This window comes from Panthera uncia (genome assembly GCF_023721935.1).
Source record: "Panthera uncia isolate 11264 chromosome C1 unlocalized genomic scaffold, Puncia_PCG_1.0 HiC_scaffold_3, whole genome shotgun sequence".
In the NCBI taxonomy this organism is placed as follows: Eukaryota; Metazoa; Chordata; class Mammalia; order Carnivora; family Felidae; genus Panthera; species Panthera uncia.
Window position 1 is genome coordinate 64,573,853 of NW_026057584.1, and position 14,365 is coordinate 64,588,217.

The 14,365-nt window shown below is 38.3% G+C and overlaps 1 protein-coding gene across 1 annotated transcript in view; it reads right to left on the reverse strand.

Moving 5' to 3' along the window:
• XIRP2 (xin actin binding repeat containing 2) overlaps positions 1–14,365 on the reverse strand; it is a 72,993-nt gene that overhangs the window by 7,545 nt on the left and 51,083 nt on the right. The window contains exons 4-7 of the mRNA XM_049615548.1: positions 13,554–13,664; positions 12,860–12,932; positions 11,801–11,931; positions 1,849–11,155 (exon numbers count right to left, since the gene is read on the reverse strand). Of these exons, the coding sequence (XP_049471505.1) occupies positions 1,849–11,155; positions 11,801–11,931; positions 12,860–12,932; positions 13,554–13,664 (9,622 nt within the window). The remainder of the gene's footprint in view (positions 1–1,848; positions 11,156–11,800; positions 11,932–12,859; positions 12,933–13,553; positions 13,665–14,365) is intronic.

A 14,365-nucleotide genomic window follows, 5' to 3' on the forward strand; every position in this document is an offset into this window, starting at 1 on the left:
AAAACAAATAACAGTATATTGACTAGCCATGCAGTTAAAGTAAAAGCTCTTAAGACTCCTGTCCTAACAGCGCTTCTGTGGAAACTATCCTACCATCAGGTTTGAGGTTCTGGAACATCAATGCCCAACATTTTCACATTTTAAAACATCCTGGAGAGAGTTCTCCAGAGTGCCTACATAGCTCTTAAAGCTGAGGATATTGTATTTGTTTAAATAATTTCCTTGATGACTTCGTGTTGGCTCTGTGACACCTTTTCCTAACTTTAATACAGCAAGACTCCTGAATATGTTGAGACGTTCAGGGCCATTTCTCCTCAATCTAAATGGCTTTAGATTGTAGGGCTTTTGGGATTCTCACGTTTGTCTTTTACATGCTCCCTACCTCTTCCCTGGCTATATCATCCCTGTGGCCCCCTGCTGCAGTGCTCAGGTGGATGCCAGCTCCTGTGAATCACAGTAGTGCTTAGACAGTGGTTCAAAACTGACATAGAACTTTCACCTCAGTACTGTTTTGATCCTCCCTACAATCCCATGAGACAAACTAAGCTTTCATATAAGTTATATATAAAGGCATATATGCTCAGGGTTCCTTTTACAAATAAGTGTGTATTTTAGAGCCTCAATGTTCAATTTGAGCTAGTAAGAGATCTCCTTTGTTTATTTGGTAGGACACATATTTCTATATTTAACACCGGGTGGGTTTTTTTTTTTCCTTTTTGTCTTTTCTACATGCTTTTAGCTATCTTAACAGAAACTGAGCATTTGAAATTAATTGGACAGCTTTGCTTGATTATGCCAGAAGCAAGCACATTAAGAAGTCATATTAATCTGATAAACTAGACACATATGTTGCAAATATGACAGAGGGATAATTATTGGTTTCAGCAGTTTTTATTTTTAAACTTCCTATTCCTTTAAATCTGTTTAAAAGAATGGACTACGTTAATGGTGCACATTAATTATGTCAAATCTTTTTATTGTAAAGCCTCATTAATTGTAAAACGTAGAGAAATAAAAAGAAATAAAGTGTTTTCTGATGTTAAAAAATATGTACTAACTCCATGTGTTTTGAATTTCCCTCCTTCTAAATATAGTCAAATTTTTAAAATGTATTGTCCATGTTCATGTGTGAATGAGGCCAAGTGAACTATCATTTGGAGTTTAAGAAAGGTGAAATTAAATTAGTTATAGAATAAAAATAGTGCCATTAGAAAACACTAACTCATCCAATTTAATAACAATAATTCTATATACAAAAGGTCTAATTCCATATGTGTATTTTCATCAAAGATATCAATCAATACAAATCATGAAAGCGCACATGAAGGGTATAAATTGTTTCTTGGGTTATTAGCAGGCTGTGTTGAATTCAAACACAACACCACTCAAATCTGGCAGTTAAAAATATGTCAATAGTAGGCCAATAGATATTACCTCATATTGTCTTAAACAAGTGGATAAAATACTAACTTTTAATGAAAATATAAATAATGTGCTATGTGTGTACCGTTTTTAATAAATACACTGTTACATATAATTGTCAATGCTATCACAGCAACAATGATTGTATCTGCTGTTCTACCTCGTCTTATTTACCTTGACAAATACACGTCTCAATCAATCTATGTTGTTATTCTCACACAGTGCAGATGAATCCTGTGTTAGATGCTTTTGTGAAAAGAAAGCAGTAAGAGCGAGCGAGCATTGTAAAGAGAAGGAGATCCTCCACCAGGGAAAGCTGTTAGTTTTTGGTTATTGCCAAGCACCCTTCTAACTGCAAGCCATCCTAGCTATGGGACGTGTGCCTTTAAGCGGGTTAATCTTCACACTCTGCACACTCTCGTTTACCACTGATAAATGCAGAGTCCTCGTGGAAGATGGTTCTCATCTCAGTGGCAGAAGCATCTGAGGTTGCACAGCCCACGCTTTTGAAAACGCTTTCACTCTCCTGCCATGCCTTCTGAAAATTCCTCCTGAGTTCTTTAGGTGAATCAGAAATATCTAAAATATGGCCAGCGATGACATCTTCATAGGTTGGCGGGGCATGCTTGAAGTCAAAGCCAGATTTGCCAGCTTCTGAGCTATGTGATGAAGAGACCGTCATCCTCGACCCAACAACTTGGCCCTCAAATGCATCCACACCTGAGAAATGTTCACTTAGCGTCCTTGTTTCAGAGCGGACGCTGGGCTGCTTGACAGAGATTTTTTCTTGTAGCTCTCTAGGACGGTTGCAAGAAAAGCCTGTAAAACTCGTATTTTCTAGAGATGTTAATCCAAATTCCTCCTTACAAAACGAATGACTTTCTTGTTTAATATTATGGTTTGTTTCTCCATTGGTATAAACTCTTCTATTTGACTTTGCTTCAAAAGCTGGGCCATCTTCAAATTCCCTGAACCATCTGTTTATTTCATTTTCATGGTCACTCACGAAATTTTCAGCCATTTGGACAGTTTGGTTGGCGGCTTCAAACCTCTGCGTGTGCTCTGAGCGGCGAGGCCCTTCGACCTTGCGGATGATTTCCACCGCGTCAAAACTTTCAGTGTCCGGCAGGAGGCGCTGCGCGGAATTCCCAGCGTCTTTGTGAAAGTAAGTCGCCCTTTTCTCCACTTGCCTAACTTCCTCTTGAGCTTCCATGGATCCTCTGAAGGAACCACTATCTACATGGTTTACACTTATAGGTATTGTGATTGTGGGTGGAGAGTCCCTACCACGGGTTTCTATCTTAATTTGACGACGAAGTGTTGCAGGAGACGCGATGATCTCAGACCTTTTCTCCACAATCGGAACCGGGGTTCCTGATGTGCACGGGACGCCCCCTCTGGACAGCTTTGCAGTGGTGTCTTTGAGTTTGACAAGCTGCTCAGAGCGACTCCTGGGCGGAGGAGGGGACGCATCTGCTCTGCCAACTCTAGATGTTTGTGCCATGGGAGTTCTTGGCGATGGTTCAGCAAAACTGTCCTTTTTAGGGGACTGAGAGAGCTCATCCTTAGTAGAGGTTTCCGTTCGCCGGGCAGTAGACTCGATTGTTATAAAAGTTGGTGACGGTGGGCGTGTTTTTAAGGAGGGAGGAGAGATCTTGCTATTATCTAATTTAATTTCCTGATGGGTTTTCACATGATTGTGAGCAGTTGCTTCATGGTGAGTTGCTACTTGGCAGTGTTCTGTTTTTTCTACAATCGTGTTTTCTTGCTGTTCACTAACATTAGGCATTTTAGGTAACGTTTCGTTAAGGCTGGTGGGTTTATGCCTCTGCTTTCCTGCTTTGGAGGATATCACGGCTGTTTGAATTATATCCTCACAGGACATAAGCATTTCCTCTGCTTGAGTTTTAATATGCGTTATTTCTTCTTTGATTTTTTCTATGTTATTTTCCATAGCAATGCAAACTCCATATTGTCTTTTTTCTTCACCTAATAGCCATACTGGAATAATATTTAACAGTGTCTGAAATGTTTTAAGGCCATTTTTATCTGGCTCTGCTTCAAACTGTTTTACCCTAGACAAAATCTGTTGTAGTTCTTCACGTTTTCTCAAGAATTCCAATATATTTATAGCACATTTTCCATCATCCTGCTGGGATTCTTTCACAGAGGAAAATAAAGATTTGTTCTGTGTAATCTCTTGCTTTGAATCTTTAGTATTAGAAAAGACTTGTTTCTGTTGTATGCCCTTGACTCCAAGACATTTTTCTTCCTGCAGCTTATTATACGGCTCGGGCAATTTTTTATGTTCAACTTGACTTTCAGAAGTCTGTATTTGTGTTTGCTGAAAATTCTGTGTCTGTGAATCAAGATGTACATCAGTAACCTCTTGCGTGACTACCTTCTGTGCCGATTTATTCAAATGTTCTTGTTTTCTTTCAACTGTTAGTCTCTCTTCCTTTGGACCAGTCATTGATGCTTCCTGATTTGTTCTTTCGTTTCCTGGAAGTTTCCCGCCCTCAGATTCTCTATATTCTCTTTGCTTCTCATGAACTATATTGAGTTTATTTTCATGGCTTTTCCCTGTGGGTTCTGTAGGCAATTTGATTGTTACTCTTTTCTCCTTCTTAGGTAATTGACAATATTTTTCAGCTACAGATTGCTTATTACTATATTCAGTGCTTGCTTCAGTTTTCTCAGTTTTCTGGTACTGTCGTTTGCTAATGGTTTGAACATCAACTTCAGATTGCTTTTTATGGCTTTCATAGATGTGGTCTGTTTCATTTAATTTGTGATCTGCAGTTGGAAGCTTGGTACTCTTAACTGTGAAACTTGGGGAAACTGGTTTTCTTTGGGGCAAGTGCAACTGCTCCTCCACATACTTCTGTTGTGCTTGTTGTGTCTTACATTCCTGGTGACTCTGTTTAATTTCACAAGCTGATATAGATTGTAGCGTGTCCCTCGAGCTCTGTAAAACTTCCTTTTCCATGGTATCTTTGTCTTCTGAGGCTGGTAGAGTACGTTGGCGCCCCTTGGCAGCAACCGTCACCGCTGGTGTTGTGGAAGGGGGGTTATCCGCGCCCACTCCTAGTACTTGAGAATGACTTTGAGAGTCCATTCCGGGTAGGGGAAACACCTCATTTGTTTTTTGTAACAGCACTTCCTTTTTCAGCTCTGACATATTTTGATTTGGGCTTTCTGTTTTGACTATCTTGTAGCAAGAACTCTCATGTTTCTGTTTTTCAAGCTCTTCTCTTTGTTGTCTATACTTTTCTTCAGCAATCATTAAAGGTGTCTTAAATTTTCTCATATAAGGTTTTGGACTTTGTTGTCCTGAGCCTGCTGAGAATGAATGCGATTTTACCAGAGGTGCTATTGTGTTTTCCTTGGGTTGTGAAGTTTCTGGAACTGTCTGTGAGAGAGATCTTTTAGAGTCCATAGATAATTGTTTGCTTTCATCAAGATTCCTAGATAAGTTCTGCTTCATCTCTGTGTGTTCACTGCTAGTCACCATTATTACTTTTTTCTGATCCTTCGAGGAAGTGGCTTCACATTCCATATCTGGTGGGGAATTTTCCAATTCACCTCTTGGGGAACCATGATTCTTTTTATCTTCCATCTGTTTGAAAAATTTGGGTTTGGGGAATGTGGGAGGTGGCAAAATTACTCCCGATTTTCCTGTTAGGACTTTAGCCTGAGAATGAGTTTGCTGCGAACTTGAGGCTTCTTCTTGGGAATATTGTATGATTGCTCCACTTCGCTTTTCTTGAACAGAGGAGGGAAGGAGATGCGATGGTTTAAGAGATGGGGTTGGAGGAGGGGGAGGTGGCGGAAACATTGACAGACATTCAGATTTCTCATCTTCTGGTGGTGGAGGAAGAGGGAGGCCTGGGAAACTTTCAAATTCAGCCTTTATCATCTCTGTGGACAGTGAGGGAGGAAAAACGTTTTTTTCAGGCAACATCATTAAAGGAGGTGGAGGAGGAAGAGGAAATTCAATTTCGGACGATGCATTGGAAGGTGGAGCAGGAGGTGGAGATGGAGGTGGAAGAGAACACTCACTTTCTTTTAAATTATTTTCAGGGTTAAAGCTGATTGAATTAAAGGACATTTCCATTGCCCTTTTTAAGTCTGTGGAAGTATTTGTCCTCATTAGAAAGTCCTGACTCTTCAGATGAACATCAGCCTGCTTTTTGTCACTTGCCTTAAATTTACTGTGGCTTTTTGGGGAGACTTTTACTTCTGTTGTATTTGATATGTCTTGATCTATACGCAAAATTGGCTGAGGGTTCATGTTCTTCTTCCTTATACCTTTACTAGAACATTGTATTTCTTGCTTTAACGAAGTTTGCTTCTGAAAGTCCTCTGAAACTTCGCAAGTTTCCACAACTGTCTTGTTGACTAGACTCTGGGTTGGACTGGGCTTAGGGCTTTGTTTATCTGTTGATATTTTAGTCTGTTTGGTATTTTTTGGACTCTTTACAGAGAAAGACTCAATCTTCTGGTGGTCATTTCTCAGTTCGCAAGTTTGAGTCTGTTGCCTTCCAATTGTTTTATCAACAGATTGGGTAAAGACCGCATCCTTCTTCTGTTCTCTCACTGTCTCTGATTCCTTAGTTTTTAGATTTGCCTGAGCTGACACAGTTGAAGTCAATTGTCTGCTCATATGTTCATCACCAAAATGCTGCTCTGCTGTGGTATCCATCCAGACACCCATTTTGTCCCCTGATTCCAACACATTTTTACTAGCTTTGTGGTGTGAATTAGATAGTCTTCTAAGGTTTTTCTCAAGAGCATCGTTGTTTTGTTCACGATCTATGACAATCTTTATGGTGCCTTTTGGGGCTTTTGGAAGATTAAGTTCAGTTCTTTCTTCTATTAAATTCCCATGACAAGATTTGCCTGTAGTTTGATTGGGAGTATCTGTTCCCCCTTGCCACCTGGATGCTGGTTCAAAAGGTCCTGGTCTTGGCTGAAGAACACTTTTTTTGTCCCTCTGCTCAGCCACCTGATGAATCTTTGTTTTCTGCTCTTCTGAAGAACCTACCATCACCGCCTTCACATCTTCTTTCATTACACTTTTCTTATCCACCTCTTTAAAAGCTCTCTGTGCTTTTTTCAGATTCCTTAATGACATTTCAAGGTCATCTCGGATAAGCTCCTTTTTCAGGATTTCTGTCCTTGTGTTTGCAGTCTTTTCAAGGCATTCAATAGCTTTCTCAATATCATCAGGGATGGCATTGGGTTGTTTAGATTCTTTCCATTGGTGGCTTGATTCCTTAAGTGACTTGAATGTGGCCAGCATGTCACTTTTTATAATTTCTTCTGTTTTAGCTACTGTTTTCTGATTTATGGCCTGGTTGAGGGAATTTAGGGTTGATTTCAAATCACCTTTTATAATTTCTCCTTTGGGTGTCTTGCAAAATGTAGTCTGAGGCTCTGTCATAAAAACCTTAACTGTATTCTGCACATCTCCTGGGATGATGTCAGTTTCGTTAATAGTACGTTCAACCCGAGATTGCCTTTTCTTCAGTAACAGTTTTGTGCCCTCCACATCACCACCAATTATTTCTTCCTCTCTTTCTTGTTTCCCAGCTGTTAGTGTTTCATTTGACCCTGTCTGGAGTTGCTTAAGATAATCCAAAGCTCCAATTTCTATGCATGTTGTGAAAAACTGAACATTTCCCCTCTCAGAGGCATCAATTTTAGCCCTTTCAGATATTTTATTGTTTGATATGGAAGATAGCAAACTATGAATGGTACGTTTCACATCACCCCCTATTACTTCTTCACGCTCAATTGTGTCACCAGTGTTTTCATGAAGAAGACAATAGATAGTCATGTTAATATCTCCTTTTTCATCTTCTTGAATTAAAATGCCTTTCTTTACAGATCTTTCCTCAGAGAACAGGTTTTTTATTGCTTGTTGTACATCACCACTCACTATTTCTTCTTTTTCAGCATGAAATTCTGTTGATCTGTTTAATAATTGAGTTTTGGTCAAATTAACATTTCCCTTTTCTTCTTCACTAACCAAAATCTCCCTTTTTGTACAGTCTCGTTTGGAGAGTAGGTTCACCATTATATTTCTGAGATCAACCCTAATAATTTCTTCTTTCTGTATCTCAGGAGAGGCTTGATTCATTAGCTTGTATTTTGCCATTCGAACATCCCCAACTTCATCAGCTTCAATGATGATTCCAGGAGCCTCAATAACTTTTTGAGAATAGAGTTCTTCCAACGTTTCCTTAATGCTCTTGCCAATAATTTCTACCTTCTCTACCCTACTTTCATTAAATTCATGAAGGGGTGTAGTTTCAAAGAGCCATGTAGTTGTTTTGACATCAGAAGGAGGGATTTCTTCCTTGATGATTTTTGTGGTGCTCTCATCTGCTTCCTTAATAGAGTCCAAAGTCTGATTTTCAAAAAGCCATACTGCCTGCTTAACATCACCTTTCTGTATATCTTCCTGGGTGACGGTTTTGATATTTTCGTATTCTGACCCTTCTCCTCTCAGTTCATCTATAGTGTGCGTCTCAAACAGCCAAGTAGATGTTTTAACATTGCCCTTTTGTATTTCATTGACACTTACTGTTCTTATATATGTATTCTTATCAAAATTTTCAGATTCAAAAAGTTGTTTACTTGTTTTTACATCTCCACCTTGAATATAGTCTACAGTGGACACGGTATCACGTGATTCTTCTGAAATCTGATCCAATGGCTGGGTTTCAAATCTGTATCTGACAGAACTAACATCTCCCTTCTGAATGTCTTCTTGTGTGACAGATTTAATAACATACACAGTCTTTGACTGATTAATTGAGTCTAATGGTTTTGTTTCAAAAAGCCACCTCGTTCCTCGTACATCTCCATGAATCACCTCTTCCTTTTTAACTGTTGTCACTTCATGATAATACCCTTCTCGGTCTTGAATTGCATAGAGTGGCTGGGTTTCAAAGAGCATTCTATAGCTTTTTACGTCACCCTTTATTACTTCTTCAGCAATTGTTTTCTTGGTACTGATACAGTCAGATTCTTCTTTAATCTCATCTAAAGAAAAAGTCTCAAAAATAAAACACCCCTTCCTTACATCCCCACCTTGTATGTCTGTCACTGTCTTAACTAATTCATCACCTTCTTGGCTCTCTTTTATCATATCAATTGGCTGGTTTTCAAAAAGCCACCTACAATTTAAAACATTGCCTTTCTGAATATCTTCAGTCTTTAGGGCTTTGATCTTTTTCAAAACTTCCTCTGAACTGGAACTTATAGAATCTAAGGACTGATTTTCAAACTTATGCCTCATGCTGGAGACATCTCCGGCTTGGATATCCATTTCCATGGCCTTGATTTCTTTTCCTTCTTCTCCTTGTATGCTGTCCAAATTTTCTGTCTCAAAAAGAAAACATGCTGTACGAACATCCCCACCTTGGATCTCCTCCTGTTTTACAGTTTGCAATTTGACTGTTGCTTCAGAGTCATCTTTTATGGTATCAAGAGGCTTAGTTTCAAAGAGCCAAGTGCAGGCTTTGACATCTCCTTTACGAATTTCTTCACAGTCACTCATTAATGAAACTTTTTCATAAAGAGACTCCATTGGTTGGGTTTCAAAAAGCCATCTACAAGTTTTGACATCCCCTTTAACAATATCTGTAGCTTGTTCAGTTTTACTTTCTACTTCTTCCATATTACTAAAATATTTAATTGAATCAAGAGGTTGAGTTTCAAATAGCCACTTAGCAGACTTCACATTTCCAGTCTGTATTTCTTGAGCAGATATTCCTCTAATTATCTGGAATTTATGAATGCTTTCATCAAACTGGTCAATGGGCCTTGTTTCAAAGAGCCACCTACAACTCCGTACATCACCTCTTAGGATTTCTTCTTGTTGGACTGTCTTTACTTGATGATATTTTCCAAGGTGATCTTGAATGGCATATAGTGGTGTTGTTTCAAAGAGTGATTTATTTAACTCTACAGCACCTCTCGTGACTCCTTCCACCTGTATTTTATGTGATGCATCAAATTTAATTAAATTTTTCGATTCAAAGATATGTGTGTAATTCTTTACATCACCTCTGTCAACTTCTTCAAGTTTCACTGTTCGTATGTACTCTTTTTTATCTTCTCTAATGTCTTCCAGAGGTTGGGTTTCGAAAACCCATTTTTGGTGTCTAACATCCCCCTTTTCTTCTTCAGAGGCAGTAATTTTTTGAAGTTTTCCTACATCAGGGCTATCTTTTAAAGCCTCTATTGGAAGTGTTTCAAATAGATGCTTAGTAGTTTGTACATCACCCCCTATTATCTCTTCAGATCTTAGAGAATCTGCATCAGAAACTTCTTTTAGAATGTCTAATGGCTGTGTTTCAAACATCCAACACTTTCTGGAGACATCTGTACCTATTATTGTTTCCTTTTCAATGATGACCTCTTCTGAGTCTTCTTTGATTTTCTCCAAAGGTTGAGTTTCAAATAACCACTTTGCCCTACTCACCCCACCTTTGACATTTTCTTCCATGGATATTCCTCGGACAACTTTAATTTCTGTGATATCCTTGTTAATTGTGTCCAAGGGCTGTGTTTCAAACATCCAACGTGCTGTTCTCACATCTCCCTTTTCAACATCTTCTCTGTGAACAGTTTTAATTTCTAGCATTTGACCTAAACCATCCCTAATAACATATAATGGTTGAGTTTCAAAACATTTTATACTTCTCTTCACATTTCCTTTAATCTCTTTGAGTTCAGACCTGAGTTGCAGAAGGTGAACTTCATCCACTGAATGAAGCTGTCCAAGCTGATCCAGATGTTGAGTTTCAAACATATACCTCACAGTCTTGACATCCCCACCGGTGATGTCCTTTATGGTGGTTACCACTGATTCTTCTTGACCTTGGTGCATTTTATTCATTGAGTCTAATGGCTTTGTTTCAAACATCCACCGGGCTGCGCGGACATCTCCTCTGGCTAGTTCAGGAATTTTCTCAGCATTTTCTTCCATGCCAGAGGAATGATCACCCAGTGCATCTATGGGTTGGGTTTCAAACATCCATGTTGTATATTTCACATCACCACCAGCAATGATTTCTTGATCAGCAATGCCCCCGTTGATGTTATCTTCATCTGGAGAGCCGTTGTTGATGGAATCTAATGGCTGATTCTCAAAGATCCATCTCATGGACTGCACCTCCCCCTTCAGAATTTCATCCCACTCCAAGTGTTCTCTTTCTGAGTTCAGAGCTTTTTGAGAACTGTCATTTGTATTTTCAAAAACATACCGGGCTTGTTGCACATCTGCTAAAACTGAGCTCCCTGGGTTCACTTGACTAGAGACAATTTCAGAAACCTCACTGATATAATGTTTTTCTAAGTTTTTTCTTAACTCAGGATGGATGTGTTTATATAAACGGTTTAATTCGTACAAATTTCTTTGCTTAGAATATAATTCTTTGGGTACTGGTGGTGTTCTAGGAGGGTTGGGGAATTCAGGGGACTGGGAAAATGCTGTCGCATCTATTGGAGCTTGAAATATTTCAGGTGGGGGAGGAGGAAATTCTTCTGTCTTTCCCGTAGGAGTGGCATTAACTTGTGCTAGAGTTGAGGAAGTGGCACTGTGGGTGCCATGTTTTGTGGTTGATGTTTCCTTCCTCTGGCTGGTCGAAGTGCAAGAAGTAGAAGAGGGACCCACAACTGATGATGGTTTTAAACTCTCTTCATATTCACTTTCAATCTTGAAGGGAAAGAAAGTCAAATCTTATAAAAATGGGTGTAGTGGTGAAGATTTCCTAGGCACTGTCCCTTACCTGTCCACCTGCTATGATATCTCCTTTGGAAATAGCAGAAGACAGACTCTTTTTAAAGACCTACTTAGAAGCAATATTCAGTTTTGTTACTATCTTTCCTATAATTCATTTGTGCTTTTAGGGTTCTATTCCCCATTCAATATATCAACAAGTCAGTATTTTAACATTTACACATAATCTTGATTTTTCTTCCTCCTTTACTTAATACACTGTGCTGAGTAATCTGGAGGGATAACAGTAAAAGTCTTAAAGTGCTTTTGAGAATTATTTTGTTTTCCTTGGAATTTTAAGCAGAGTATCTGACATTTAAAATTGACTTTATTATTTTATCTAATGCTAGTTATTAAACTTTAGAGCATATATAATTTTTTCTTCCCTATTTTTTTTTAGTGAGAAAAGTTTTAACTCTACTGCTTTTCTCATGTAGAATAATATTCTCCTTATGGGGGGAAAAAAGTAATGGCTCCAGATTTAGTTGAAAAACCACATAAAACATTCAATAATTTGAAAATGCTATGCATTTACATCTGGTTTTACACTTAATATGTTTCCATATAGCGATATTGTTTTACCTTAATCTGCTTGGCTGGGGTCATCTCTTTCTCAGAATAAAGGACCTTTTCCTGGGCAGACTTTTCAAATTGCTCTTTTAAAAACTTTGTTGAAACCTTTGGAATCTCTTCATCCTCAGGTGTATCAATGACTGCAAACAGAAAAGAATACCAGGGATGTTATGTAACTAATAAACATGATGTTTGAGAAGGAAGCTTCTCACAATATATGTTAAATGAAAAGGTTCAAGGTACAAATATATGCATATGGCACCATTTCATTATGTAAGTTAGTGTCAAGAAATATAGGGAGAACAATGGTGGTGGTTATCTCTAGACGAGAAGTCGTAATTGAAGGAACTGTTATTTTAATTGTATATATTTTTCAAGTTTTCTACAAGCATGTTTTACTTTCATGGTTAGGAAAAAATAATATAAGTTATAAAACAAGAAAAGCACACAAGAAGGACAGAAAAGGAATACCTGCTTCCTTTGCAAAACCAAAATAAAGCCAAAAATACAGACAGACTCAAGTAATGATTGGGTCACAATTGGCTTAAATCTTCCCTTTTAGCTCTTCAAGGCAACAAAACTTCTCATTCCCCTTTTATGGGCAAGACAGCCTGTACCTGTCTTATGCAAACTCGTACAGATTTGTCTATAGTTTAATTTCATGTATGTAGGTTGAAAACTGAATTTAGAAGTGTTAAAATCTGTTATTAAAAGTAATACAATTTAGATAACATTTCTGTTCTTAGGGAACTTGATAAACATTAAGTTTTACTGTAGGTGCCCGAGGCAAAAAGCAATTCAGAGATGACTGGCGTATCACCTTCTAGGCTGTTAGGATGAATTCATAAGACTGATGGGCAGTGAACTATTTTAGAAGCTTATTGCATCTGTTACCATAGGCAGAACCTAATTATGTATAGAAATACTACTTTGTCTCCTTTGGGACTGTGAGTCATAGTTATTAAATGTACTTAGTGGGAGGGATTATGCTTTGGAAGTCCTCCATTCAAACCCAGACACATGAGTAGGAGAAAGGCATACTGGGGTCAAATAATACCAGATTCTCACCTGTTTCTTGAACACATTGATGGAACTGAGAAGCTTGGTTTATTTCTTCAGTGTGCTTTTCAAGATGAGAGGCCTGTGTTTAAAGATAATTTTAAATAAATAAATGTTTTTAAGAAGTCAGTTATTTTAGTACTGCATATATATTCTTCATTTCACAGTGATTTTCATTCAAGAGTCGGTGCACTTTGAGAGATGCTAACTAAACTTCTATCCCTTAATTAATTAATTTTTAATTTGAGAGAGAGGGAGAGAGAGCAAGCAGGGGGGAGGGACAGAGGAGGGAGAGAGGGAGAGAGAGAGAGAGAGAGAGAGAGAGAGAGAGAATATCTTAAGCAGGGTCACATTCAGCATGACCCCATGATCCTGGGAGCCAAAATCAAGAGTCAAATCTTGAGCCAAAATCAAGAGTCAGATGCTTAACCAACTGAACTACCCAGGTGCCCCTCTATCCCTTGTTTTAATGCATGGGCTCATGGTATAACAGAACATGTATAAATTAACAACTAAAGTGCACTTAAAATTTTAGCATGATCATTTTATTTTTCAAAGAACATCAGTGCCAAAATGGGGAAATAGATGCTGATGTATATTGGTATTAAATACATAAAGGACATTAAAAGCAATTGTTTACAATGAGGTTAGAATTTCCACACAGTTTTGGAAATGGGAAAGTATTGTGTTTCTAAGTAGTTACCATTTCTGTTTCAAGAACGTCACTTTTGTGTGCTTTGGAGGCTGCTTGTTCATTTCTTTCCATTTCCTGGCTGCTTCTTGAAATGTCCACTTGGCTGCTGTGGATCATCTCCTGAAAGGAAATGAATGAAGAAATACACCATGTTTTAATAAAAGTTTGAAAATGTTAACTTTTTTTTTATTGATGCAATTTTAGTGACAGTCTTCTGAAAAAAATTAAAGTTCCTCAGTGTATTAGTTTTCTTGGCTACTGTTACAAATTATTACAAACTTAGTGATTGGTTTATAACGGCACAAACTTAATATATTTTACAGTTCTATAGGTCAGAATCCCTGAATGGATATCACTGGGGGTGGTGACAGGTGTTAGAAAGTATGCATTCCTTTCTGCAGGCTCTAGGGGAGAATCTATTCCCCTGCCTTTTGCAGTTTTAGATAGCGTGCTTATTTTCCTTGGCTCACGGCCCTGTTGCTCTATCAGGCTCAGGGTTTCTCACACTTTCATTCCTGATTCTCTCTTCCAATCCCCTGTTCCACCTTGTGATTACATTGAGCCAATTTGGGTAATCCAGGACTCTCTCCCTGTCAAAAGGTCAGCTGATTAGCAGCTGTAATTTTATTTGCAAGCTTAGTTCTCCTTTGCCATGTAACTTAATATATTCACAGATTCTGCAGATTAGGACATGGGTATCTTCAAGAGCCATTATTCTGCTTACTACCCTTAGTAAGCTATAATATGAGAAAGATGAACCTCAAAACGAAAATGCAAATCCTTATGGAAAACAAATGTATTTTGTTGTTTATCAGCCAACT